This window comes from Coregonus clupeaformis, chromosome 35 (genome assembly GCF_020615455.1).
Source record: "Coregonus clupeaformis isolate EN_2021a chromosome 35, ASM2061545v1, whole genome shotgun sequence".
In the NCBI taxonomy this organism is placed as follows: domain Eukaryota; kingdom Metazoa; phylum Chordata; class Actinopteri; order Salmoniformes; family Salmonidae; genus Coregonus; species Coregonus clupeaformis.
Genome location: NC_059226.1, coordinates 27,873,706 through 27,899,637, shown reverse-complemented (window position 1 = coordinate 27,899,637; position 25,932 = coordinate 27,873,706). Strand labels below are relative to the sequence as shown.

The 25,932-nt window shown below is 45.7% G+C and overlaps 1 protein-coding gene across 1 annotated transcript; it reads left to right on the top strand.

The window, feature by feature from the left end:
* Nucleotides 1–209: 209 nt before the first annotated feature.
* LOC121551331 (calcium-binding mitochondrial carrier protein SCaMC-3) lies at nt 210–22,943 on the top strand. Its single transcript, XM_041863934.2, has 10 exons — nt 210–1,018; nt 17,667–17,790; nt 18,397–18,484; nt 18,589–18,700; nt 18,972–19,130; nt 19,300–19,452; nt 20,116–20,229; nt 20,371–20,538; nt 21,497–21,647; nt 22,012–22,943. The coding sequence occupies exons 1-10, from the start codon at nt 800–802 to the stop codon at nt 22,191–22,193; spliced, it is 1,470 nt and encodes a 489-aa protein (XP_041719868.1). The 5' UTR covers nt 210–799; the 3' UTR covers nt 22,194–22,943.
* Nucleotides 22,944–25,932: the final 2,989 nt, after the last annotated feature.

Below are 25,932 nucleotides of genomic sequence, written 5' to 3'. Positions count from 1 at the left end.
TGTGTGTGTGTGTGTGTGTGTGTGTGTGTGTGTGTGTCATGGGAGCAGCTGCAATAATGATAGTAGCTATGTACCGGACAGAAGGAAGCATTATAATTGTATGAGAGAGTGGGAGGAGAGGATGGACCTGCAGAGGTGAAAGTAGAGGATTTTTATTCAACTTCTACTACTACAGCTACACCCCACTAACATTATGTTCTAACTTCGAACCTTTCAAAGTAAAAGGGATGTATCTCTCTCTCACGAACACGCACACACACCGCATTGAGCCTGTTGTCAGAGACGACGGCATAAAATTCCACCCGGTTTCCTACATGCGTGCACAAAGCTGTAGCTGTGGTAAAATATCACGAACGCCAGGAGCTCGGTTCGCTTCGTTGCGTTGCACGGGGACTCACATGCTCATCCAAAAGGCAGAGCCAGTCCCCTGACCAACAGACTAATTCATTTGAATTAGTTAATGGATTTAATCATCGCCGATGTCACGGGATATGTAACGGATACGGGGATTAATATTACAGGCACTGAGAGTTTACACCGCGCCCGGTGTACTGACATTCTCCGCAAGGACTCGGTGTATTAAACCGGTGCCTCGGTAACGAGACCAAGAGAGAACAGCAGTTATTTCAGTGCGGCTATTGTGGTATGGTTCCAGGATTTTAATAGGTAGGCTATCATAAGGATACCCACTGGGAGTCATTCGAACATAAAGCGCTCCTTCAATTTTCTACGCCTGCTTCGCGGCAGCAGGTTGGGATAATATCCACCACCACCAGGATTGCACAAGTCTCCCATTCACATGGGCGAAGGCAGGGCTCGGTTCTGCTTTGGTTGGACCCGGGCTCGCTGTCAAGAACAAGACAAAGGTGTGTCGGACCCTGGGAGGGAGCCGGAAACGCGAGAGAGATGGGCCGAACTGTTCGACCAACTGGACCTCAATAAAGACGGTAAAGTCGACATCAACGAGCTGAGGATAGGACTCGCTGCCCGCGGTTTACTTCGCAGTGACGCGGAGGAGGTGAGAGGAACAGTGATGATGGCGGTATTCCCAATAGACATGGGTATCCCTTGGATTATAGCCTGCGTGGCACTAGCTATTATTATACGTATTGGCACATTAATTGTGTGTGTGTGTGTGTGTGTGTGTGTGTGTGTGTGTGTGTTGGACGTGTTTAACAATTATTGTGGGAACCAGAGGTCTCCACAAGAATAGTAAACGAACAAAAATCTGACCAACTGGGGACATTTTGTTGGTCCCCACAAGGTCAAATGCTATTTCTAGGGGGTTTAGGGTTAAGGTTAGAATTAGGTTTAGGGTTAGGAGCTAGGGTTAGGTTTAGGGTTAGGTTTAGGGTTAGGGGTTAAGGAAAATAGGATTTTGAATGGGACTGAATTGTGTGTGCCCACAAGGTTAGCTGTACAAGACTGTGAGTGTGTTCTTGGCTGAGTAAGGAGTAAGAAAATAATGTCCTGTAGAACAACACAAACTGATCATACAGATAGAGTATGTATGACATAGGCCAGGGGTTCCCAAACTTTTTAGGGCTGGGTACCCCTTTTCTGATAGCAAATTCATCAGGGACCCCCTCAAAATCAGAACACAACTCAGACTTTAGAGTGAGTTAAAAATAGCATACAAGGAGTTTTATGACTGCTGCAGTGCATGGCCAGACTTACCAAGAATTCGGCCCTAGAAAGTAACATTTAAGCCTCCCCTAATTTCCTGCAATCTATTTTCCCATTGGGCAGAGAGACAATTTTGCAGTTTTAAAGCTTAAATTACAGTGAATTTATGTTCAAAACAACATTTTTATGGAATACAATAAGTATTTAGTTGAAAACTGGATGATTGATGGAGTACTGTGGATCCCTGTGAGCCTCCCAGGCCCTGTTGTGCATCTAAGGGTATATTGTAGATGAATAATATTACATTGTATTGTATTACACCCAACTTCTTCCACAGACCCCTTGGCCAAATTTGTTTAATCTGTTGTTGCTATCAATTACAAATGTTTTAATTTTCTTAACGTTTAAACAACACATTTTTTAAAATAGTTTTTTCATTAAAGGTCCCGAACAGTGAAAATCATGTTTTTCATAAAATGTGATGATATTTGGATGAAATCAGTTCGTAGTAGGTTGATCCAAGTATGAAAAATTACTGTAGCTGGTACATTAACAAAGTTTATCATAAAGTTACTGGTCCCCATGTCAAACATTTGAATTCAGGAGGCAGGCATTACTTCTGGCTTTATGCAACGTCACGTAAAGCCGGAAATTGTATACACCAATGGTAGCGTCTTATAATCTTAACTAATTTAAATATGTAACGCCTTAAAACCATCACATGTGCGCATCATACGGCTTTGTTTACAAACTGTACGATAGCTCAAGTAGAACGTGGCAGAACGATATTGGTAACTAACCCCTTTTCATCTGTGTGGTAACTTTTAGCTAGCAAGCTACTTACCATCATGCTGGGAAAAAACACACTGTGTCGTGACTGGATGCCATAGTGTTAATTTAACATTACTCTATTTTCCGAAGAATGAAGACATCCGACAGCGGTGGTTGCTTTCATTTCGAGTAGACAGGCTCAACCGAAAATTACGATCATAACAACCATGTGCAGTGCACATTTCGAGCGAAGTTGCTTTATCAATTGGGGAGAACATTTGATGGGTCTTGCCAGGAAGCTAATCCTGAAGATGGATGCTGAACCATTAATGACAGTGGATCAGAGGATCTTGCAAGCACTGACCACAATGTAAGTATCAGAGTTTGATGAGTCTGACACGGTGGCTGTGGCTGTAAATGTGGCTGCTTTGATGGTATATTTTCTGCAACACACCTGATAGTCACTGTATGGTTTTTGTTCTTCCATCCCTAAGCCCCCTACATTGAGTCTGAAAACTGACAGCACACAGCTGATACGAAGGAATGTTGTCCACAAAAGGAATTCCGGTGAGTATAGTATTTGTAATTTACCCCACAAATTAACTTTTAACAAGGCACACCTGTTAATTGAAATTCATTCCAGGTGACTACCTCATGAAGCTGATTGAGAGAATGCCAAGAGTGTGCAAAGCTGTCATCAAGGCAAAGGGTGGCTATTTGAAGAATCTCAAATATAAAATATATTTTGATTTGTTTAACACTTTTTTGGTTACTACATGATTCCAAATGTGTTATTTCATAGTTTTGATGTCTTCACTATTATTCTACAATGTAGAAAACAGTAAAAAATAAAGAAAAACCCTTGAATGAGTAGGTGTGTCCAAACTTTTGACTGGTACTGTACATTTTAGAAAATTCTACATCTACTCGGTCTGCACATATTTCCAAGCAACCACCGCATCAGGAATGCTGTGATACAAAATCAGCTTTCCCAAGGCAAAGAAGGGGGGATATGCTGTGAAGCCTGAGAAGACAGACCAAGTGAAGACGGACCAAAGAAGGGGGATATGCTGTGAAGCCTGAGAAGACAGACCAAGTGAAGTCAGACCACAGAAGGGGGGATATGCTGTAAAGCCTGTGAAGACAGACCAAGTGAAGACGGACCAAAGAAGGGGGATATGCTGTGAAGTCTGTGAAGACAGACCCAACAATACTATAAATCATAGTTATTCATTTCAAATCAATTGAGCATTTCAGGCACACACAAATTCCAAATACAAACATTGAAAAGTTTCACAAAAAAGTGCATGACCAAATATTGCGTATTTCAAATTGAGTACTTCAAAAACACCAGAAAACACATTGTAGAATGAGTACATTACTACATCAACAAATTGATAGCATAATAACTCAGAACAGTAAATACAACTACATTAATTTCACTACCCATTTAACAAACATTTCCCTTTTCAAAACCCTTACAGGCTACGTAGACAGGCTCCTGGATCTCCTCTTCAATGAGGTCACCCTTGATCCAGTGCCGTATGTGGGTAAGCTGTGCGAGCTGTCCATCCCAGAACTCCTGTCTGCCCAGTGTGAGAGGCCTGAATAGGAGGAAGCCATACCTGGATTTGTCTCCAGCTTCAATCTTCGGGCTGACTGAAGCCAAGTGGGTGACTGAAGCCCGCTTGATTGAAGCGTGGTACATGGGTCCCCCTCCTCTCCCGCTCCCCTCCCCGTCCCATCAATCTTTGAAGTTGGTTGCATTTCCCAAAGCCTAAGTAATTAACTTTTACGTGATATATCACATTTTATTTCTTTGTATAGTTATTTTTCTAACATTCGGATGGGAGATGAGTTACAAATTGTATGAATCAATGGGGTCCTGTACACTGTAGGGTAGCCAGGTGCCTATATTAGGGCTTATGGTTAAAACAATTTTTTTATGTCAGATGATGTCTCACCATTATTTCTCACCTTTATTTCTCATGAGTGTCCATGTTGATCAATATTTCAGCTATGCTTGCCTAATGTAAATTATCAAATAAATGTCTGATCAATACATACAGTACAATTCTGAACATATTGTCATTTATAATGCTAATGTAGAGGCACCAATAAATTGTCCAGTACACTTATTGTATGCTGTTTTCATGTACATTCCCTTATGTCTTAGCGTCGACAGTGACTCAGGCTTTACTAATTCTGATGAAGAAGTGTATCAGTGAACTGTATTCTGTAATTAGAACATTTTGCAGAGAAAATGGGTTGAGGCATAATATTTAGGCTCGGAATGACATGTGGCCCATTGTTTACCTGGTCATCATTGACATGTGGCCCATTGTTTACCTTGTTACCTGGCAACGACCACAAGGTTGTTTCAAAGAGCTGTCAGTCAAGGCGAGCTCATGAATATAAGCCCGTTCTGTCAGGCTTCCTGTTAGTTAGAGATGAGAGAAAAGGTACAATTTCTTCAATTCTGAGCATTTTAATAGCGTAAAAATATTACGGGGGATGTTTTGGTAATTCAAAGGCAATTTTTACTTGGGAAATAGGATGACTGTGCGGGACCTTTAAAAAAAAAAAATAATACAATTCCACATGCACAATGCAGAAAATGGTCCTTTGCGGTCTAAGGCACTGCATCGCAGTGCTTGAGGCGTCACTACAGACCCGGGTTCGATCCCAGGCTGTGTCACAGCCGGCCGTGACCGGGAGACCCATGAGGCGGCGCACAATTGGCCCAGCGTCGTCCGGGTTAGGAGAGGGTTTGGCCGGCCGGGATTTCCTTGTCCCATCGTGCTCTAGCGACTCCTTGTGGCGGGCCGGGCGCCTGCAAGCTGACTTCAGTCGCCAGCTGGACGGTGTTTCCTCCGACACATTGGTGCGGCTGGCTTCCGGGTTAAGCGAGCAGTGTGTCAATAAGCAGTGCGGCTTGGCAGGGTCGTGTTACGGAGGACGCATGGCTCTCAACCTTCGCCTCTCCCGAGTCCGTAGGGGAGTTGCAGCGATGGGATTAGACTGTAACTACCAATTGGATATCACGAAATTGGGGAGGAAAAGGGGTAAAAGTAAAAATTATATTTACAAAAAACAAGAATATGGTCCTATTGCGTATGGTGGTCCTATAGATGCGGTAAAAGGGTCAATCGGACTTGACCAAAATTGCCATTGAAACGCGTGGGAGAAAGGGCTGTGGGGGAAAGATCCCGCATCTCCTCATTGCCCCCCAGCAAAATTACCCTACATTTAGGCTATTGTTTATGTGTGTATTTCACACTATGTTGAGGTAAATATCGGAGTATAATACTTGTATAGATGTCAACCCCAACACATGTTCATGTCATCATTACCAATCAACTGCATTACAGTTAAAAACTACTTGGACTACAAACGGGAGTGAGCATTTAGCAGTCACTTCTTTTAAACCTGAAAAGTGACAACTTCTACATGTTATGCAGCGAAAACAGCCAAATATATCCAAATTGGACTTAAGTAACCACATTGTGGGCCTGTTACAATACATACATCTTGACGGATTTGATGAATATCCACTTTGTTAGATCAGATTTGTTGAATGTGCGCCAATCTGGTCAATGGAACGTTCCATTGACTCCTTTACCGCATACTATTGCGTATGACCCCTAGGGAGCAATACAGTTATTTTTACCGCAGTCATAGGCTGAATCTCAAACAGAACACTTGGCCCTTAAGCCCTTTATCGAGTGGCCACTTGCTGTTGTGTTCGATAGAGATCACTCGAGTCTGCAAGTGTTTTGGCCAAAATGAGCATTGAGACGATGCACACTCGACGTCCCTACTTACACTTATCAATATTCCAAAATTCTAAATCCATTCACAAGCATTGTCTCCCGCGACCTGTCTTGTGCATGACTCACTCGTTCTGAAACATGGGCACTGGGACAGAAGCATGCTCTGATAGACAGTGAAAAAGTTGTACAAACAAAACAACATCTCTCTACTCCTGCACAAAATATGTGCAAGAATATCATTGCCAGTGATTTCATCAGCCGATTTAGCTTGTTGTAGCCTGCCTGCTGCTAGCTAGCTTCACTGACAAACACAGGGATTGAATGTTAGCTAGCTCGCTAAGGATGTTGGGAACTGCACTGGTAAACAGCGTGTAGCTTGTCACTTATTTATGATAGTTTCACAGATTGCTGATGAAGTTGTAGACATGTTCCCAGCAATCAGTTCATATTTCAGCATGTTTCCAAAGCACCAATCGTTACGTTGTGACATTGGGTCAGAAACCCAGCCTAAAACCCCAAAGAGCAAGCAATGCAGATGTAGAAGCACGGTGGCTAGGAAAAACTCCCTAGAAAGGCAGGAACCTAGGAGAGGAACCAGGCTCTGAGGGGTGGCCAATCCTCTTCTGGCTGTGCCGGGTGGAGATTATAAGAGTAGATGGCCAGATTGTTCTTCAAGATGTTCAAACGTTCATAGATGACCAGCAGGGTCAAATAATAATCACAGTGGTTATAGAGGGTGCAACAGGTCAGCACCTCAGGTGTAAATGTCAGTTGGCTTTTCATAGCATTTAGAGGTTGAGAGAGCGAGGTTGAGGGGGAGGGAGACAAACAGCAGGTCCGGGACAAGGTAGTGAACAGGTCAGGGTTCCATAGCCACAGGCAGAACAGTGGAAATTGGATCAGCAGCACTGGACCAGTGCTCCATTACCCAGACATCTGTGGCCTATTTCAAAACTCCACCGCTCTCTCTAACTCAAAACAACACAACATTAACTAGTGCTATTTTCACACATCCCTCCAACTCAAGTTGCCTCTCACCAGTGCTATCTGAAAACTCTGTTGCTTCAACACAATACTGATCTACGCTTTTCTGACCTGCTTGTCCCAGTACATGACAGGAAAGCAACACTTTCCTGGATGAATATTTTAAAGGTATGACTGTAACACAAACCTGGTGCAGCCCTGACCCCGCCTGACCTTAATATCACACACACACACACATACACACACACACACACACACACACACACACACACACACACACACACACACACACACACACACACACACCTTAACCTCAGTCTTCAAATAAAATTGTATTTGTCACATGCTTTGTAAACAACAGGTGTAGACTAACAGTGAAATGCTTACTTAGGGGCCCTTCCCTACAATACAGAGAGAAAGAAATAGAGAAATAATAGAAAAGTAAAATATGTAATAATAAATACACAATGAGTAACAATAATTTGGCTATATACACAGGGTACCAGTACCGAGTCGATGTGCAGGGGTATGAGGTAATTGAGGTAGATATGTACATATAACTAGGAATAAAGTTGTCACGGTTCAGACAGACGACAAGAGGACCACAATTGCGTCACACCAGAAAGTTTATTTAAACTTAAGGGGAAAGGGATGTAGGGAGTGAGTGAAGGCTCCAGGGGTTATCCCGTCCGATGTGCTGGGTCTGTGCCTCCCCCCAGTGGCAGCGATGCGTCCGATGACGCCGGTGGTTGGTGGTCCAGAAGTCCTGGGGGGGGAGGAAACACAGACACAACGGGGCGGATGAAAACAGGCAGAAGTACAGTTCAAGGGAAATCCAAATACGTTGTAGCAAGGCAGAAGGCTGGTCAGAGTTACCGGGGTCGAAGAGTAGTCAGGAGTCGTAATGGCAGAAAGCAGGTCTGGTTTTCCTGGGGCAGAAGAGTATCCAAGAATCAGGCAGGTCCGGGGTCACAAAACAGGGGTGAGCCAGAAGCGCGAGCACACAGGTTCCGGGTGTGAGCTTTGCAGACGATCTGACAAAGGAGAGCTGACAGACGGGACTTTAAATACTGGGAGAGGTTAGTGGGTAATGCAGCGCAGCTGGCAGAGTAATTAGAGCCGAGCAGAGCAGGGACAGGTGGAGCTCGTTAGGCTGAGTAGAGAGAGAGAGATGAGCAGAGTGGAAGATAGTGGAAACACATTAAGGTGGTAACCCGGTGGAGTGAGAGGGCTCATGACAGAACCCCCCCCCCAAGGGACGGCCCCAGAAGTCCCAAGAGCAACACCACGCCGGGCGGAGGAGGGGAGCCGGAGGAGGGCTAGAACTCCTCCGAACGGTCCGAGCGAACGCCCTCATCCTCGGAGGAAGCCGGAGGGCCGTGGTCGGGAGATGGGACAGGTCCCGAGACAGGATCAGGCACAGGACAGGAAGCCGAGCGGGCAGGACGGTTAGGGATCCCTCTGGGGCGGCCCCTACGGATTGCAGGTTGATCAGGATGCCGTTGGTGGAAGGCGGTGATGAGAGTCCTATCCACAATCCGACTAGCTGGCACCCAGGTCCTTTCCTCAGGTCCATAGCCCTCCCAGTCAATGAGGTACTGGAGACCCCTACCCCTCCGTCTGGACCGAAGCAGGCGGCGGACGGTGTAAACCAGACCACCATCGACGAGCCGTGGAGGAGGAGGACAAGGCGCAGCAGGGACCAGCGGACTCTCATGAATGGGCTTAATCTTAGACACATGGAAAGTGGGGTGCACCCTCATGGAATTAGGCAGTTGGAGCCGGACAGCAGTTGGGCTAATCACTCTTATGATAGGGAATGGGCCAATGAACCGAGGTGCCAACTTCTGCGACTCCACCCTGAGTGGCAGGTTCCTTGACGACAACCACACCCCTTTGACCAACATGGTAGGTGGGAGCAGGGATTCTCCGACGGTTGGCCCCGGTAGTGTAGCTGGCAACGGATCTGAGAAGTGTGGCTCGGGCCTGTGACCAGGTGCGGCGACATCGACGGGCAAACGCAAGTGCAGATGGGCAAGTAACCTCCCCTTCCTGACTGGCAAATAGAGGAGGCTGGTATCCATAAACACATTGGAAAGGGGACATACCGATGGCAGAGCAGGTCAGAGAATTGTGTGCGTACTCCACCCATGTCAATTGCTGCGACCAGGAGTGGGGGTTGCGTGAAGTCATGCATCGCAGTGCCTTCTCGAGCTCCTGATTTGCCCGCTCTGACTGCCCATTGGATTGGGGATGGAATCCGGAAGTCAGACTGACTGTGGCTCCCAGCAGGTGACAGAACTCCCTCCAAAAAGCGGAGGAGAATTGTGGACCACGGTCAGAAACTACATCCTTTGGCAGTCCGTGGATCCGGAAGACGTGTTCCAGGACCACCTGGGCGGTCTCCTTGGCGGTTGGGAGCTTGGGGAGGGGAATGAAGTGTGCCATCTTGCTGAATCGGTCAACTATGGTGAGAATGACGGTCTTGCCCCTTGAAGGGGGCAGCCCCGTGACAAAGTCAAGGGCGATGTGAGACCAGGGACGTCTGGGCACAGGCAGGGGCTGCAGCAATCCGGCTGGGGGCTGGCAGGACGACTTGTGTTGGTTGCAGATGGGGCAGGCTTGGACGAATTCCCGTACATCCTTTCTCAGAGCGGGCCACCAGAACCTCTGGGCGAGCAGGTTGTAAGTGCGGGTGGAGCCAGGGTGACAAGCTAGGCGGGAGTCATGTCCCCACTGAACGACCTGGGACCTTAGGTTTTCGGGGACAAAAGGCGGTCAGCTGGGCAAGTGCTGGGACCGGGCTGGTTACGGAGAGCTTCCAGCACCTGTTCCTCAACAGCCCAGGTCAGAGCTGCTACGATGCAGGGACTTGGCAGAATCGACACAGGATCCTTGGAGGGGTTGTCATCCTTCTGGAATTGACGGGAGAGGGCGTCTGGCTTGGTGTTGCGTGATCCAGGCCGGTATGACAGAGTGAAATTAAACCTGGTGAAGAACAGGCCCAGCGGGACTGCCTGGAGTTCAACCGTTTGGCCGTGCGGATGTACTCCAAGTTCTTATGATCGGTCCAAACGAGAAATGGAATGGTGGACCCCTCCAGCCAGTGACGCCACTCCTCCAAGGCAAGCTTCACAGCCAGCAGCTCTCGGTTCCCTATGTCGTAATTGCACTCAGAGGGGGACAACCGACGTGAGAAAAAGGCACAGGGATGGAGCTTCCCATCCTCCGCAGCCCACTGAGAAATCACAGCACCAACTCCCACATCCGAGGCGTCCACCTCCACAATGAATTGCCGGTCCACGTCAGGCATCTGGAGGATGGGAGCGGAGGTGAACCTTACCTTGAGGGTACTGAAGGCCTTGTCGGCTGCTGGGGTCCAGGTGAAGGGTTGCTTGGTGCTGGTTAGAGCAGTGAGAGGGGCAGCAACGGTACTGTAGTTCCGGATAAACTTTCTATAGAAGTTAGCAAACCCCAGAAACTGTTGCAGCTTCTTTCTGTTCTCCGGAACTGGCCATGACGTGACTGCTGATACTTTGGCAGGATCCATTTGGATACTTCCCTCTGCCACTATGTACCCCAGGAAGGCCACTGTCTTGACGTGAAACTCACATTTCTCTGCCTTGGCGTAGAGGGAATTCTCCAGAAGACGATGAAGGACTTGCTGGACATGGCGGGTGTGTTCAGACAGGTTTCTGGAGTAGATTAAGATGTCATCCAGGTAAACGAAGACAAACTTGTTTAACATGTCCCGCAGTACATCATTCACTAGAGCCTGGAACACAGCAGGAGCATTGGTGAGGCCAAAAGGCATAACCAGATACTCGTAGTGGCCTGTTGGTGTATTGAATGCGGTCTTCCATTCATCTCCCTCCCGGATCCGCACTAGGTGGTAAGCGTTTCTGAGATCCAACTTGGTAAAAACAGTGGCTCCCTGGAGCAACTCAAAAGCAGAGGTGAGCAGAGGGAGAGGGTAACGGTTTTTCACTGTGATGTCGTTGAGTCCCCTGTAGTCGATGCAGGGGCGAAGAGATCCGTCCCTCTTCCCCACAAAGAAGAAGCCAGCACCAGCCGGAGATGAAGATGAACGGATCAATCCTGTGGACAGAGAGTCATTGATGTAGTCCTCCATGGACCTTCTTTCAGGAGCAGACAACGAAAAAGACGGCCCCTTGGAGGGGCTGTTCCAGGGAGGAGGTCGATGGCACAGTCGTACGGTCGGTGAGGGGGCAGAGATGTGGCTCTTGCTTTGTTAAACACTTCTCTGAGACCATGGTAGCATTCTGGGACATGGGAGAGGTCAGGGGCGGAGTTAGTAGGTACTGGCCGAGGGGTAGTGCGGCAGCAAGCAGGCAGGTTCGGTGGCAGTCCTCTCCCCACTCCCTGATCACCCCGGTCACCCAGTCGAGCTGAGGGTTGTGCCGGCGGAGCCATGGGTAACCCAGGATGAGGGGTTGGCCTGGAGAGGGGAGCAGGTGAAACTGGATAGTTTCCTGATGGTTTCCGGACAGACCCATCAAGACCGGGGCCGTGACATGAGTGACCGATCCGAGTAAGTGTCCGTCCAGTGCCCGGGCAGGAATAGGAGGTGTCAAACGGAGGTTCTCCAGTCCCAGTTGGCGTGCCAGCTTGATGTCCATTATGTTGGCTTCGGCGCCAGAATCCACCAGAGCAGCCAGGGTGTGAGTAGAGTCAGAGAGGCGGAGGTGAACTTGCAGCAAGGGTTTGCGGTCGGAGGACTGGGTGGTCATTGAGCTCAACCGGACTCCCCCCTATGCCCGGTGAGCTTCGGCTTTAAAGGGCAGGTTACCACACGATGTCCATCACCTCCACAATAGAGGCAGAGGTTTGAGGTGAAGCGGCGCTGGCGCTCTGCAGGAGTGAGAGAGGCTCGCCCAATCTCCATAGGCTCAGACTGATCAAGCTGACTTGGGTGAGTGGCAGTAGCTGACAGGAGCCCAGTCGGATCTCTCCGAATGCCGGTAGTTGGTGGACCTTGGCGCCCCCTCTCACGACGACGGGTCTGTATCCTTCTGTCGATCCGGACAGTCAGTGCGATGGCTTCATCAAGAGTGGAAGGCAGTTCATGGGAGACCAACTCGTCCTTGATATAGTCTGCCAAGCTATGGAAGAACGCGTCCACCAACGATGGTGTGTTCCAAGAACTTCGTCTTGCCAGGGTTCGGAAGTCGATGGAATGGTCTGCGACTGTACGTCTGCCTTGTCGAATACTGAACAGTTCACGAGACGCCTCTGCGGTTGGTGAATCCAGGTCAAACACCTTCAGCATCTCCTCAGCAAACAGGTCGAAGGTTGCACATGCGGGGGGTTTGACGTTCGAACTCTGCTGTTCCCCAGAGTCGAGCTCGGCCCGTCAGGTGAGTGATGGCATACCCGACCCTAGCCCCCTCCGTGGCGAAGGTCCTTGGCTGCAAGGAGAACTGAAGTCGGCAGCTAGTCAGGAATGGCCGGACCTGGGTAGAATCGCCGTTGAACCGCTCGGGGTTTCCAATCTTGGGTTCCGGGGCAGCGGCTGAAATGACCGGGGCAGGTAACTCGGAGGCAGGGCTGGTGGGCAGACTGGCTGGGGTAAGGTTGGTGAGGAGTTGGATGATCCTGGCGAGTTGTTGTTGCTGCTGCTGGGACTGCTGCTGGTGCTGCTGGAACTGCTGATGCTGTTGGTAGCCGACCTGAAGCAGAGAGGTGATGTCGCCGCTCATGCGGCCTAGCTCTCTCTCAGTGTGTTCCAGGCGTAGCATGGCGGTGGGTTGCTCAGGTTCTTCGGTTTCCATGTCGGGGGAAGTGTGCGCTGAGTCCATGATGGTCAGATCGTACTGTCACGGTTCAGACAGACGACAAGAGGACCACAATTGCGTCACACCAGAAAGTTTATTTAAACTTAAGGGGAAAGGGATGTAGGGAGTGAGTGAAGGCTCCAGGGGTTATCCCGTCCGATGTGCTGGGTCTGTGCCTCCCCCAGTGGCAGCGATGCGTCCGATGACGCCGGTGGTTGGTGGTCCAGAAGTCCTGGGGGAGGGAAACACAGACACAACGGGGCGGATGAAAACAGGCAGAAGTACAGTTCAAGGGAAATCCAAATACGTTGTAGCAAGGCAGAAGGCTGGTCAGAGTTACCGGGGTCGAAGAGTAGTCAGGAGTCGTAATGGCAGAAAGCAGGTCTGGTTTTCCTGGGGCAGAAGAGTATCCAAGAATCAGGCAGGTCCGGGGGTCACAAAACAGGGGGTGAGCCAGAAGCGCGAGCACACAGGTTCCGGGTGTGAGCTTTGCAGACGATCTGACAAAGGAGAGCTGACAGACGGGACTTTAAATACTGGGAGAGGTTAGTGGGTAATGCAGCGCAGCTGGCAGAGTAATTAGAGCCGAGCAGAGCAGGGACAGGTGGAGCTCGTTAGGCTGAGTAGAGAGAGAGAGATGAGCAGAGTGGAAGATAGTGGAAACACATTAAGGTGGTAACCCGGTGGAGTGAGAGGGCTCATGACAAAAGTGACAGATAATAAACAGTAGCAGCAGATTATGTGATGAGTCAAAAAAGTTAGTGCAAAAAGGGTCAATGCAGATAGTCCGGGTAGCTAACTATTTAACTAACTATTTAACTAACTATTTAGCAGTCTTATGGCTTGGGGGTAGAAGCTGTTCAGGATCCTGTTGGTTCTAGACTTCAGTGCATCAGTGCCACTTTCCGTGCGGTAGCAAAGAGAACAGTCAATGACTTGGAGTCATTTTTTTACGGCCTTCCTCTGACACTGCAGGGTATAGAGGTCCTGGATGGCAGGGAGCTCGGCACCAGTGATGTACTGGGCCATACGCACTACCTTCTGTAGCGCCTTGCGGTCGGATGCCAAGCAGTTGCCATACCAAGTGGTACAGCCAGTCAAGAGGCTCTCAATGGTGCAGCTGTATAACCTTTTGAGGATCTGAAGGCCCATGCCAAATCTTTTCAGCCTCCTGAGGGGGAAGAGGCGTAGTCGTGCCCTCTTCACGACTGTGTTGGTGTGTGTGGACCATGATAGAGCCTTATTGATGTGGACACCAAGGAACTTGAAGCTCTCGGCCCGCTCCACTACAGCCCTGTCGATGTAAATGGGGCGTGCTCGGCCCTTCGTTTCCTGTAGCCCACGATCAGCTCCTTTGTCTTGCTGACATTGAGGGAGAGGTTATTGTCCTCCCTATAGGATTTGAGTGCTACGGAGCAACAGTCATTTAGACAGGTTACCTTGGCATTCATGGGCACAGGGACTATGGTGGTCCACCTGAAACATGTAGGTATTACAGACTGGGTCAGGGACAGGTTGAAAAATGTCAGTGAAGACACTTGCCAGCTGGTCAGCCCATGCTCTGAGTACGCGTCCTGGTAATCCGTCTGGCCTAGCGGCCTTGTGAATGTTAACATGTTTAAAGGTCTTACTCACATCGACTACAGAGAGCGTGATCACACATTTGTCCAGAACAGCTGGTGTGCTCATGCATGGTTCAGTGTTGCTTGCCTCAAATCGAGCATTGAATGCATACTACCGTGCTTCGAGCACGCAAATTGGAGCACGGGAGGGTCGGAGTATGAGTCCAAATCAAAGTATGCGAAACGGAGCACTTCTCGAATACGTACTCTTTTTGTACATCTTTGGAAGCATGCATCGATGCAAGCTTCATTGGAAAGTATGCACAGAAATATGATCCAACCACGTAATGTTTTTTGCAACATTTCTTTAAATCAATGACGGCCATTATTTGAGCTAAAGCGAGAGAAAATAAACGTTCATATGTTGTAATTGTCATGGTGTAATTATGGCCCAAAGATATTTTGGCTGGTAAAAAATCTGAGTGGCTGGTAGATTTTTCCATCTACCTGCCATAGTGGCTGGTGGACCAAAAAGTTACTTACAGGCCATGGTGCTGATATTCGGATGTCTGACTCTTTCCGACCATACCGACTGGACTTTCATGGCCGGCAGTGGCACATACAGTGCATTCAATAAGTATTCACACCCCTTTACTTTTTCCGCATTTTGTTGTTACAGCCTGAATTTAAAATTGATTTAATTGAGATTTTGTGTCACTGGCCTACACACAATACCCCATAACGTCAAAGTGGAATTATGTTTTTTGACATTTTTACCAATTCATTTAAAATGAAAAGCTGAAATGTCTTCATCAATAAGTATTCAACCCCTTGTTATGGCAAGCCTAAATAAGTTCAGGAGTAAAAATGTGCCTACAAGTCACATAATAAGTTGTATGGACTCACTCTGTGTGCAATAATAGTGTTTAACATGATTTTTGTATGATTACCTCATCTCTGTACCCCACACACACAATTCTCTGTAAGGTCCCTCAGTCGAGCAGTCAAACACTGATTCAACCACAAAGACCAGGGAGGTTTTCCAATGCCTCGCAAAGAAGGGCACCTATTGGTAGATGGGTAAAAAAAAAAGCAGACATTGAATAACCCTTTGGGCATGGTGAAGTTATTAATTACACTTTGTATGGTGTATCAATACACCTTCCTAACTTAGTTGCCGAGAGGAAGGAAACCGCTCAGGGATTTCACCATGAGGCCAATGGTGACTTCTAAAACAGTTACAGAGCTTAATGGCTGTGATAGGAGTAAACTGAGGTTGGATCAACATCATTTTAGTTACTCCACAATACTAACCTAAATGACAGAGTGAAAAGGAGGAAGCCTGTACAGAATAAAAATATAACAAAACATGCATCCCTTTTGCAATAAATCTATGGCAAATATTGTACAATCCAGGTGTGCAAAGCTCTTAGAGACTTACCCAGAAAGACTCACAGATGTAACTCACAGCTGTAATCGCTGCCAAAGGTGATTCTAACATGTATTGACTCAGGGGTATGAATACTTATGTAAATTAGATTTCTGTATTTCATTTTCAATAAATGTGCAAACATTTCTACAAACATTTTTCACTTTGTCATTATGGCATATTGTATGTAGATGGGTGAGAGAAAACAATCCATTTAATCCATTTTGAATTCAGGCTGTAACACAAGAAAATGTGGAATAAGTCAATGAGTATTAATACTTTCTGAAGGCACTGTAGGTGATAGTGCACTTGCTTTATGTAACACTCACACAGAAGCACACAGATAGCACTCCTCAGGTTACATTTAATCAGTAATTTACGTTAGCATAAAGGAAATTAGCTTAGGAGATCACTCCACCACACTCAGTAGTTTAGTTTAGCATCACTCCTTTCACATAGGATCATCCCTCCACAGCCATGCAGAACATTAGCTTAGCATCATCTCTCCACACTCAAATAGTAGGCTAGTTTAGCTAAGCATCATCACCCACAGCTGTGCTTGTCCTTCAAATCTCCTCTGGGAGTTTTCAGACACCACAGGCAATATCACTCTAGACCAGAATGTATTTGTCTGGGAATGCTTAAATAGACTTTGCTCTGATTGTATTTGTGTCATGGAGGAGGGGGCCAATTCAAAGGCATACTTAAAGTTATGCTTGTCATATGTTATACAGACAGCTTCCATCAGCTACACTTAGAGTTAAAATTCAAGCATGTATACCAAACAGAAAGTTGAAATGGTGAGGATAAGTGGCAGGATAAGTAGGAGTCTCATTTGAATTTCATGATAATATGCAAATCCTCCCCATTGCTATCTCAGTAACAATGTCAAGGATTTTGTGGATTCTTGAACCACTTATTCATCGTGAATATATTCATAAAAAATATAAGATGGACAGACTCAGAAAGACCCCCTTGATAGGCTTAGACAAGATTCTGAAAACGTTGCTGCCAAGATTGAGCAAATCTCTCCTTTCCCGTGTGATGTGAGTGTGTGTGTGTGCGCCTGTGTCTGCGTGTGTACTGTGTGCTTGTGTGTGTGTGTGTGTGTGTGTGTGTGTGTGTGCGTTGGTTCAGGTCAGATTCCAGTAGCACTTGATTGTTACTGGAGATTAACTGGACACTGGGCACAGGAGTGAAGCGGATTATGACAAGGTCAGAGTCTGGGTTGTCTCTCGCTCGCTCTCTCTCTATACTATTCTCTCGCTCTTTCTTTCTCACTCTTGCTCTCACTCTATTCTCTCTTTCTCTATCTCTCTCTTTCTCTCTCTTTCCTTCTTCCTCTCCTTGTTTGAGGAAGCACTAGAGAGGATGAAGAGAGAGCAGTACTGCTGATTGTTTTATGTTTGCAGGTTAAGACCTTGTAAAACTGACCTTGTAAAGGTAACAATGATAGTCTTTGTTGTCATTTCTCACGCACTCCTTCCTGCTTCTTTCCTTCACTCCCTCCATTCACCTCTCACACCCTCAAACTATCACCTTACCCTAAATCTCACCCCCGGCCCCAACCCACCCCCCACTTTTTCACCTTGTCACATCCCCTCTCTCTCTCTCTCTCTCTCTCTCTCTCTCACCCACCCCCTGTCCCCTACACTGTTTGACCCTTCACCCCTCCCTGTCTGCTATTTTTACCCCTCCTTCTCTCGCCCCACCCCTACCCCTGCAGATAGTGCGTGAGAGTGACACCAACCATGATGGCTTGCTGGACTTTGAGGAGTTCTCTCAGTACCTGTGGGCCCACGAAAAGGAACTGCGGCTCATGTTCCACACACTGGACCGCAACCACGACGGTCGGCATTGCCACCTCACTCACACATGCGCCTTACGCACATACACACGCACACACATTTACATTTTACATTTTTGTCATTTAGCAGATGCTCTTATCCACACCCACAGAAAATAAGTATTTAAATAACAATTATAAACTGGGTTGTTCGAGGCCTGAATGCTGATTGGCTGACAGCCGTGGTATATCAGACCGTATACCATGGGTATGACAAAACATGTATTTTTACTGCACTAATTAAGTTGGTAACCAGTTTATAATAGCAATAAGGCACCTCTGGGGTTTGTGGTACTTTGTCCTTTCACTCGCAAAACACTGTTTAAATTGTTCATACATGCACAGAGCATTCTATGTCACATTGCACTGTTATGGTAATTTATCAGAATGTGTGGTATCACTGCATGAATGGTCTTTAGTATCATACCACATTATTGCATGTGGTTCACATAGTAGTCACACACACACACACATTTACATTTACATTTAAGTCATTTAGCAGACGCTCTTATCCAGAGCGACTTACACATCACTGTGCTCCAACTGTACTGTATGCCTGTATGTACATATTACATATTGTAGGCACTGATGGGATTCACTGTTTATGCAGGGCGCATTGATGTCGGGGAGATTCAACAATCGCTGCACAACCTGGGACTGGAGGTGTCCACAGAACACGCCATCAAAATACTACAGAGGTGTGTGTTTGTAAGCATGTGTGTGTGTCTGTTTATAAGCTTGTGGGTGTGTCTCTGTGTGTGTGTGTTCACACTGCTCTGTGTGTGTGTGTGTGTTCTATCAGTATGGACAGGGACGGCACCATGACTATCAACTGGAATGAGTGGCGAGATCACTTCCTGTTTAACCCTCTTCACAACATGGAGGGCATCGCCCACTACTGGAAACACTCTCTGGTCAGTCAGTACTGCCTATCTATGCCTTCTATCTCTACACTCTCTGGTTTAGATCTTTGCTTGACATGAAGTAGCACAGATAGCATTACATGGAATTTTCAGTTGATGTAATAAAATGTAATTACAGAGTAACTATAGAAACTAATAATTTAGCCAGTATCCTTTCATTACAACTTTGGCCATTTTCTCGATCTCTGTTATATAAATTTGGATGCCATTATCTGTCAATAAAGTTTATTTCACTGACCAGTGTTTCTCTGTGATTTCTCAGATGTTTGACATCGGAGAGCACATGACAGTGCCGCCAGAGTTTTCCCAGCAAGAGCGCCAGTCGGGGGTAGTGTGGAGGCAGCTGGTTGCCGGGGCGATGGCGGGGGCGGTGTCACGGACAGGAACCGCCCCCCTCGACCGTCTCAAGGTCTTCCTACAGGTGAAGGGTTACTGTTGTGTTTACTACAGAGGTTAGAGGTCAGTGCAGTGCTGATTAGTATAATCAGGTGTGTTAGAGCAGGGCTGGAACAGTAGCTCTCCAGGAGGAGGGTTGGCCACCCCTGATGTACAGTATGTTATTAGAGTTACTAACCCTGCTGTCTCTCTAGGTGCATGGCTCCAGCTCTAAGGGGATCAACCTGTGGACGGGGCTGAGGGGGATGGTCCAGGAGGGGGGTGTACGAGCTCTCTGGAGGGGCAACGGCATCAACGTCCTCAAAATAGCCCCAGAGTCTGCCATCAAGTTCATGGCCTACGAACAGGTGAGGGATACAAATGTATACAAATGTGAGTGTAAGAGGCCCCAGAGGTTGATTTGGATTTATTATGGACCAATGTAAGGAGAACACTGATACACACATTCTACATTTACATTTATGTCATTTTAGCAGACGCTCTTATCCAGAGCGACTTACAGGAGCAATTAGGGTTACGTGCCTTGCTCAAGGGCACATCGACAGATTTTTCACCTAGTCGGCTTGGGGATTAGAACCAGCGACCTTTCGGTTACTGGCACAACGCTCTTAACCACTAAGCTACCTGCTACACGTTCTGGTGTATGGGGTAGTCATTAGTGAAGCATAGGAATGAAGGAGTCACACGCACAATGAGGTGTGAAATGTTGCTCACACACACACACTCTGTTTCTCACCCTGTCAGACACACCCTCACACACCCTGTGTCTCTACGTGTTATGTCTCTGACTCTCCTCCTCCACCCCAGTGTGACTCACATATTCCCCCCTCACCCCCGTCTCCCCCACCTCCCACACCTCCCCCAATCTACACCCCCCCTCACTTTGTATCCCTGCCTCCCCCACCTCCCACAATCTATCCCCCTCACCCCTTAATCCCTGTATATCCCTGCCTCTCTTCCACCTGCCTGTCTCTCCTCTCCCCCTGTCTCCCCTCACTCCTCCATCCTAGATCAAGTGGTTGATCAGGGGCAGAAATGAAGCGGGTACTCTGCGGGTGCAGGAGAGGTTCATCGCTGGCTCTCTGGCTGGAGCCACCGCACAGACCATCATCTACCCTATGGAGGTGAGCGAGGGGAGACAGACAGACAGAAAGATAGACAGATGTTTTATCGCATAAAGAAACATAGGACATTTCTCTCATTTTCCTTCTCTTCCTTGCACACCCTCTCTCTTTCCCCTCTCTCCTCCCTCTCTCCCTCCCCAGGTGCTGAAGACTCGTCTGACCCTGAGGAAGACTGGCCAGTACTCTGGCATGGCAGACTGTGCCCGTCAGATCCTGAGGAAGGAGGGGGTCCGAGCCTTCTACAGGGGCTACGTGCCCAACACACTCGGCATCATACCGTATGCTGGCATAGACCTGGCCGTCTACGAGGTGTGTGTGAGAAAGTGTGTGTGTGTGTGTGTGTGAGAGAGAGTAGGGCTGTCCCTGACCCCCAAAAATATTTGTTGTCTGTCGTCTATCAACCGTCGTCTATCGATTGGTCAACATTTTTAAACTTTTATTTTTCCATGTATAGACACACCTTATATGTTTTAATAAAATCAACGATATGCATTGAGCTAGTCTGATGCTTTAAGTGCACTGCTTTTATTAAATAATTAAGACACACAAATGACTCAAGAGGGAGCCAGAGATCAAGATAACCGTGGCCTCTGTAATGAATTAGTCCACCGAGACAGGTGTGATTCAGACAGGTGTCTCGTCTGCCATAAAATAAAATAAATGTCGTCCAACAGCCTATCAACCAAACAATCAACCAGTCGACTAAATGGGGTCAGCCCTGTGTGTGTGTGTGTGTGTGTGTGTGTGTGTCTGCCAGCTGTGTTTGACGTTTTCTGGGAAAGCTAATCCTCATCACTGTCTCTGTCCCTTGTACTCAGGGGAATGCCAGTCAGTATGTATGCTGCTGTTACTGTGTCCCAGCTCTCTCGTAAAAATGACTTTTATGTGTTTAAGTGAACTTTGGGTTTTACATTTACTAGCTGTCAATGAGCTGTGGTTCTCTCTACTATGTCCTCATTTTTTGGACGCAATAAAATATCTGTCAAATTAACTGAATGATCCATCTATCCCTTTGCTTATTCCTCTCTCGTTTCCACTCTCACACCCCTCTACACCTCCTCTCTCTTTTCTTTTCTTTTTTCCTTGTCTCTTTCCTTTCCCCCCCTCCTCTTCTCTCTCTTCCCCTCCCCCTTTAAGACGTGGATGTCGATTAAGGCAGCCCCCCGCACCTCTCTGATTCAGAGGGGTTGGGTTAAATGCGGAAGACACATTTCAGTTGAATGCATTCAGTTGTACAACTGACTAGGTATCCCCCTTTCCATCTCAGACTCTGAAGAATGCCTGGCTCCAGCGGTACTGTAAGGGCTCTGCTGACCCGGGGGTGTTGGTGCTGCTGGGCTGTGGTACTGTGTCTAGTACCTGTGGACAACTGGCCTCCTACCCCCTGGCCCTCATTAGAACACGTATGCAGGCCCAGGGTGAGACTGGTGTACAACTGAACTACAATTCTAACTTCTACCTTACTACATAACATAGATTATATTACATAGATAATATAGATTCTGTTACATTCTATAACATTCTATAACAAATGAATTACTACCTACCATATCAACCTATTACCCTATATATATTACTGTATGGGCTATCCAAACAGAAAATATAATTTAAAACTTGGTCACAAAAAATGTGCAGAATAAACTATATGCAGTAGCATTTTGATAACTGAATCAATATTGTTATCAGTTGTTCATAGTCATTAGTTATCTATTAATAGCTAACTAACGGATATAACTGAACTGAACAACAGACGGTTTCTCCCTCTTTCCCTCTTCCCACCAGCCTCCACTGAGGGCGGGCCCAAGCTGTCCATGGTCGGTCAGTTCAAGCACATCATATCACATGACGGGGTACCTGGGCTCTACCGCGGCATCGCCCCCAACTTCCTGAAGGTCATTCCTGCTGTCAGCATCTCGTACGTGGTATACGAACACATGAAGAAGGCCCTGGGGGTGAGCTCGTAGAGAGAGGAAGGGAGAGAGAGAAGAGAGGGATATAGAGTGCAGCTCTTAGATTTCAAGATGGAGGAGAGGTAGACAGCAGTGGATTGAGGGAGTGAGTGAGTCACAGCAGAATCTGGGCCATTCTTCTTCTTTGCTTATGAACAGCAACCCCCATTATAGTCACATCTCCACAGTAAGTCTGTGTGTTGCCCTCCAACCAAACACAGGGAAGCATACAGTACAGTCTGTAGACCTATATGTAGGCACTTATCTAAGGTCAGTGATCTTCCTCCAAATGACCTTGACATATACTGTATATTCGCTCTTTACTACACATCAGAATACGTGAGGTTGTTCCACAGTGTGCTTTTACCAGAACACTACCAAGCCAAAGTACCCCACTCTTTATTTCAATATAGATGTCAAAAGAGATTAGAAATGGATTACATGCATTATATTTGTCTTCAGTTGCTATTCTCAAAAACGTACATTCTAATGGGGAGTTTATAAAGTTCTTAAACGAGGAAACATTTTTCACGTTTACATGATGTATTGATATATATTTTTGTAAGGAAAAGATTCTGAATACATTTGGAAGATATACTTATACAGGGTCTTATACAGAGTATTATACAGATCTGTTCCTCATGAATGGCTTTGCAGTTTTTTAAAAGGGAATGTTTCTCCAAAGATGGCACTTATATATACATACAGTCAAGTCCAAAATTATTGGCACCCTTGATAAAGATTAGCAAAAAAATACTAAATAATACAAATACTGAGCTATATTGTATGCTCCAAAAAGTTTGAACATTATATTATTTTATACTAATACAATTGCTCAGAGAAAGAGATTTTGTTTAAAGCTAGAATCCTTAAATAACAAAGCGGTCAACCAGACACTTTTTTGGTAAAAAGCTGGAGTGATGGTCCTGGAGAAATGTAACCACTCTGAAATGTTAACCATGTTTTGAGGCTATACAGTGTTTGTTTACATTTACATTGTTTACAAACATTGGAGTAAAACAAGCTTATATTTTGGGTTCTGATGGGGTAGGACAGTTGAACTAAGCTCATGAGGCATTTATAAGCTATATTCTTCAAAAGTCTATGGGGTATACATCATTCATTTTTAAGTCAAAAAATTGATGTAGCAACTAAGGATTCTTCCTTTAACAATTTTTTAAAAAACATTTAAAAAAGGGGTCAAAATTATTGGCCCCTGTTTTCATTACCTTTCAATACCAAACCTTGCTAGGATAACGGAACTGAGCCTTTTTATAAAATTATTTATGAAATTGGAAAACACATCGGGAGGGATCTTAGAGCATTCCTCCATACCACAGGTTTTCAATGGGGTTCAAGTCCAGAGACTGAGATGGCCATTGCAAAATGTTGATTTTGAACCATTTCTTTGTGGCTTTTGATGTGTGCTTGGGGTTATCGTCTTGCTGGAAGATCCACTTGCGGCCAAGTTTCAGCCTCCTGCCTCCTGGCAGAGGCAACCACATTTGTGTCCTGTTACTGGGTAAAATTCATGATGCCATTGACCTTAACAAGGGCCCCAGCACCAGTGGTAGCAACATAACCCCATAACATGAAATATCCACCCCAATATTTTACAGTAGGTATGGGGTTCTTTTCTGCATAGACATCTTTCTGTCGACGCAAAATCCACCACTGGTGTGTGTGGCTAAAGAGTTCTATTTTCATGAAAGCCATCTATTTGCCTAACTAACTGGTGATTCATTTTCAAATGTCTTTCCTAAGCCTTTATATCTTTGATGGCTCTTTGGCCAGACTTGTATCACTTTTTAACAGGATGGGAAATATGTGAAAGGGAGGAGTTTTAGATAGTAGTTCCTTGAAATGAAATAGAAAGGGAAAAAGGGAATGAAAAGGATAGATGAAGTGTAAGAGATAACTGCAGACAGATGAGTGATGCATTTACTTGAAAAATACTGAAAGCAACTCCTGTATTTTGGATAACAAATGAATTGAGTGTAACCTCCGTAGTAAACAAATGTAATATTGTAGAAATGTTATATATTGATAATATCGCAAGCTATGCTTGTGAATGCTTGCTTCACATAGGATTGTAAGATAATATTTTCTTTCAAAATACTTTGAATGCTTGCTTGAATGCTTCTTAGTGTTGGGATGCCTTGAATTTGCAGAATATGTCATGAGCATGACTAGTGCATGCTAGTATATTTACAAAAACATTAGACTCAAACTGGCTTTTATGTCATTAGACTGCTCTGTCTTTCATAATAATTATACTTATTGACACCCTTTAGAAAACTGTACAGTCTAACCCTCTTCTTTATAATATGATAATATATGCAATTTATAAAGGCTACTGGTGGAAAACCCTCAAGTTCTCCCCTATTTCAAATATGTACTCGTCATTTCCGTTCAATGACTCGTCAACAGTCATTCCTGTTCAGTAACATCCATTTGTTCTCTCTCTGCACTTTATGAACAGCCATTAAGTAAAAGTAACCTTTTTTTATTGTATGAGTTGTAATTGCTTAATGATAGTCTGTCATTGTTAATGTTCTCTGGACCTCTTGCAGTGATTAAGGCTGCTGCTCTGTTCACTTGTCCCCATATCCAGGTGCACCCATTTTCTAAGTTTTGTGTGTACTTATCTTCCTAAATCTATATTATATTTACTTCATCTACAAACATATAACATATTTGCTGGATATATGTTTAGAATATAGCTGCTATCACCCCCTACCTACCTTTTTATTCTAAGTAATAATATTCACTATCTAATCGTCGTCTTCATAAGACATCCATGCGGGCGTAGATTGTACCCAGAAGTAAAAAATGGGAGACTAGCAAATGCACATTTTATTATTTTTTTCATTGCTTGATATTTTGAGGGCTACTGTATTGTAGAGAATTCACGGTGTTGTTGGTTCTGTCTGGTATGAAACCACCAACTCCCATGCTGGGCATGTACACTACTGTAGCTGCAGTGCCAATAGGACTATCCCTCTTGGCAGTGGCCGTAGTATATGTATCACAGGGTTGCTACAATATGTTTACTGAACTCTGCATTACATATACTCTGCAGTTATTATGATCAGTATTATTTCTAAAATGATCTATTGTGTATGTGTAGAAAATGATACAGAACTGTAGTTATTGTCAATAGAAATGCATTGCCATGCCATGGTTGCTCGTACGGCACTTTTATTTTCAAGGAAATTGCTATTTACCTTGTCTGGTGAATGTGGTGGATTGGGTTGGCCCAAAATGGTATATCTACAAATAAATACATCATTTTTGATTTATAGGATTTTATTGCATGAGGTGATACCTGTGCATCTCTGACTGTATACGGTATATCTGCATAATATGTCAATAAGATGTACATACTCTTATAGGTACAGATCTGCTAAATGGCTTATTATTATTATTATTATTATTATCTTGTAATTCTGAAATTGCTACAAATAAAGCTATTTTCAAGTCATCTTTCTTTGCAGTTGCTTTCATTTTCCATTCACTGTCTGTCAAACCTTTCCCACTTATAGGCCCGTATTCTATTGACATAATGAGAATGTCGAAACCTGCTCTATGTGCTCACCCTGTCACGATCGTCAGGGAGAGACCAATGCGCAGCGTTGAAGGTGAACATATTATTTAATGAATGAACACACGAACAAAACAACAGACGATAACGTGATGTCTACGGTTTAACACAAACCAAAATAGAACAAGAAACCACAAACACAAAGTGAAA

Bases quoted from the DNA above. Each gene is read 5' to 3' on its own strand.
- LOC121551331 (XM_041863934.2), top strand. From the start codon at position 800: ATGGGCGAAGGCAGGGCTCGGTTCTGCTTTGGTTGGACCCGGGCTCGC. The intron at 1,019-17,666 runs GTGAGAGGAACA...CTACCCCTGCAG, and splicing joins TTCGCAGTGACGCGGAGGAG to ATAGTGCGTGAGAGTGACAC. The intron at 18,485-18,588 runs GTGTGTGTTTGT...GTGTTCTATCAG, and splicing joins GCCATCAAAATACTACAGAG to TATGGACAGGGACGGCACCA.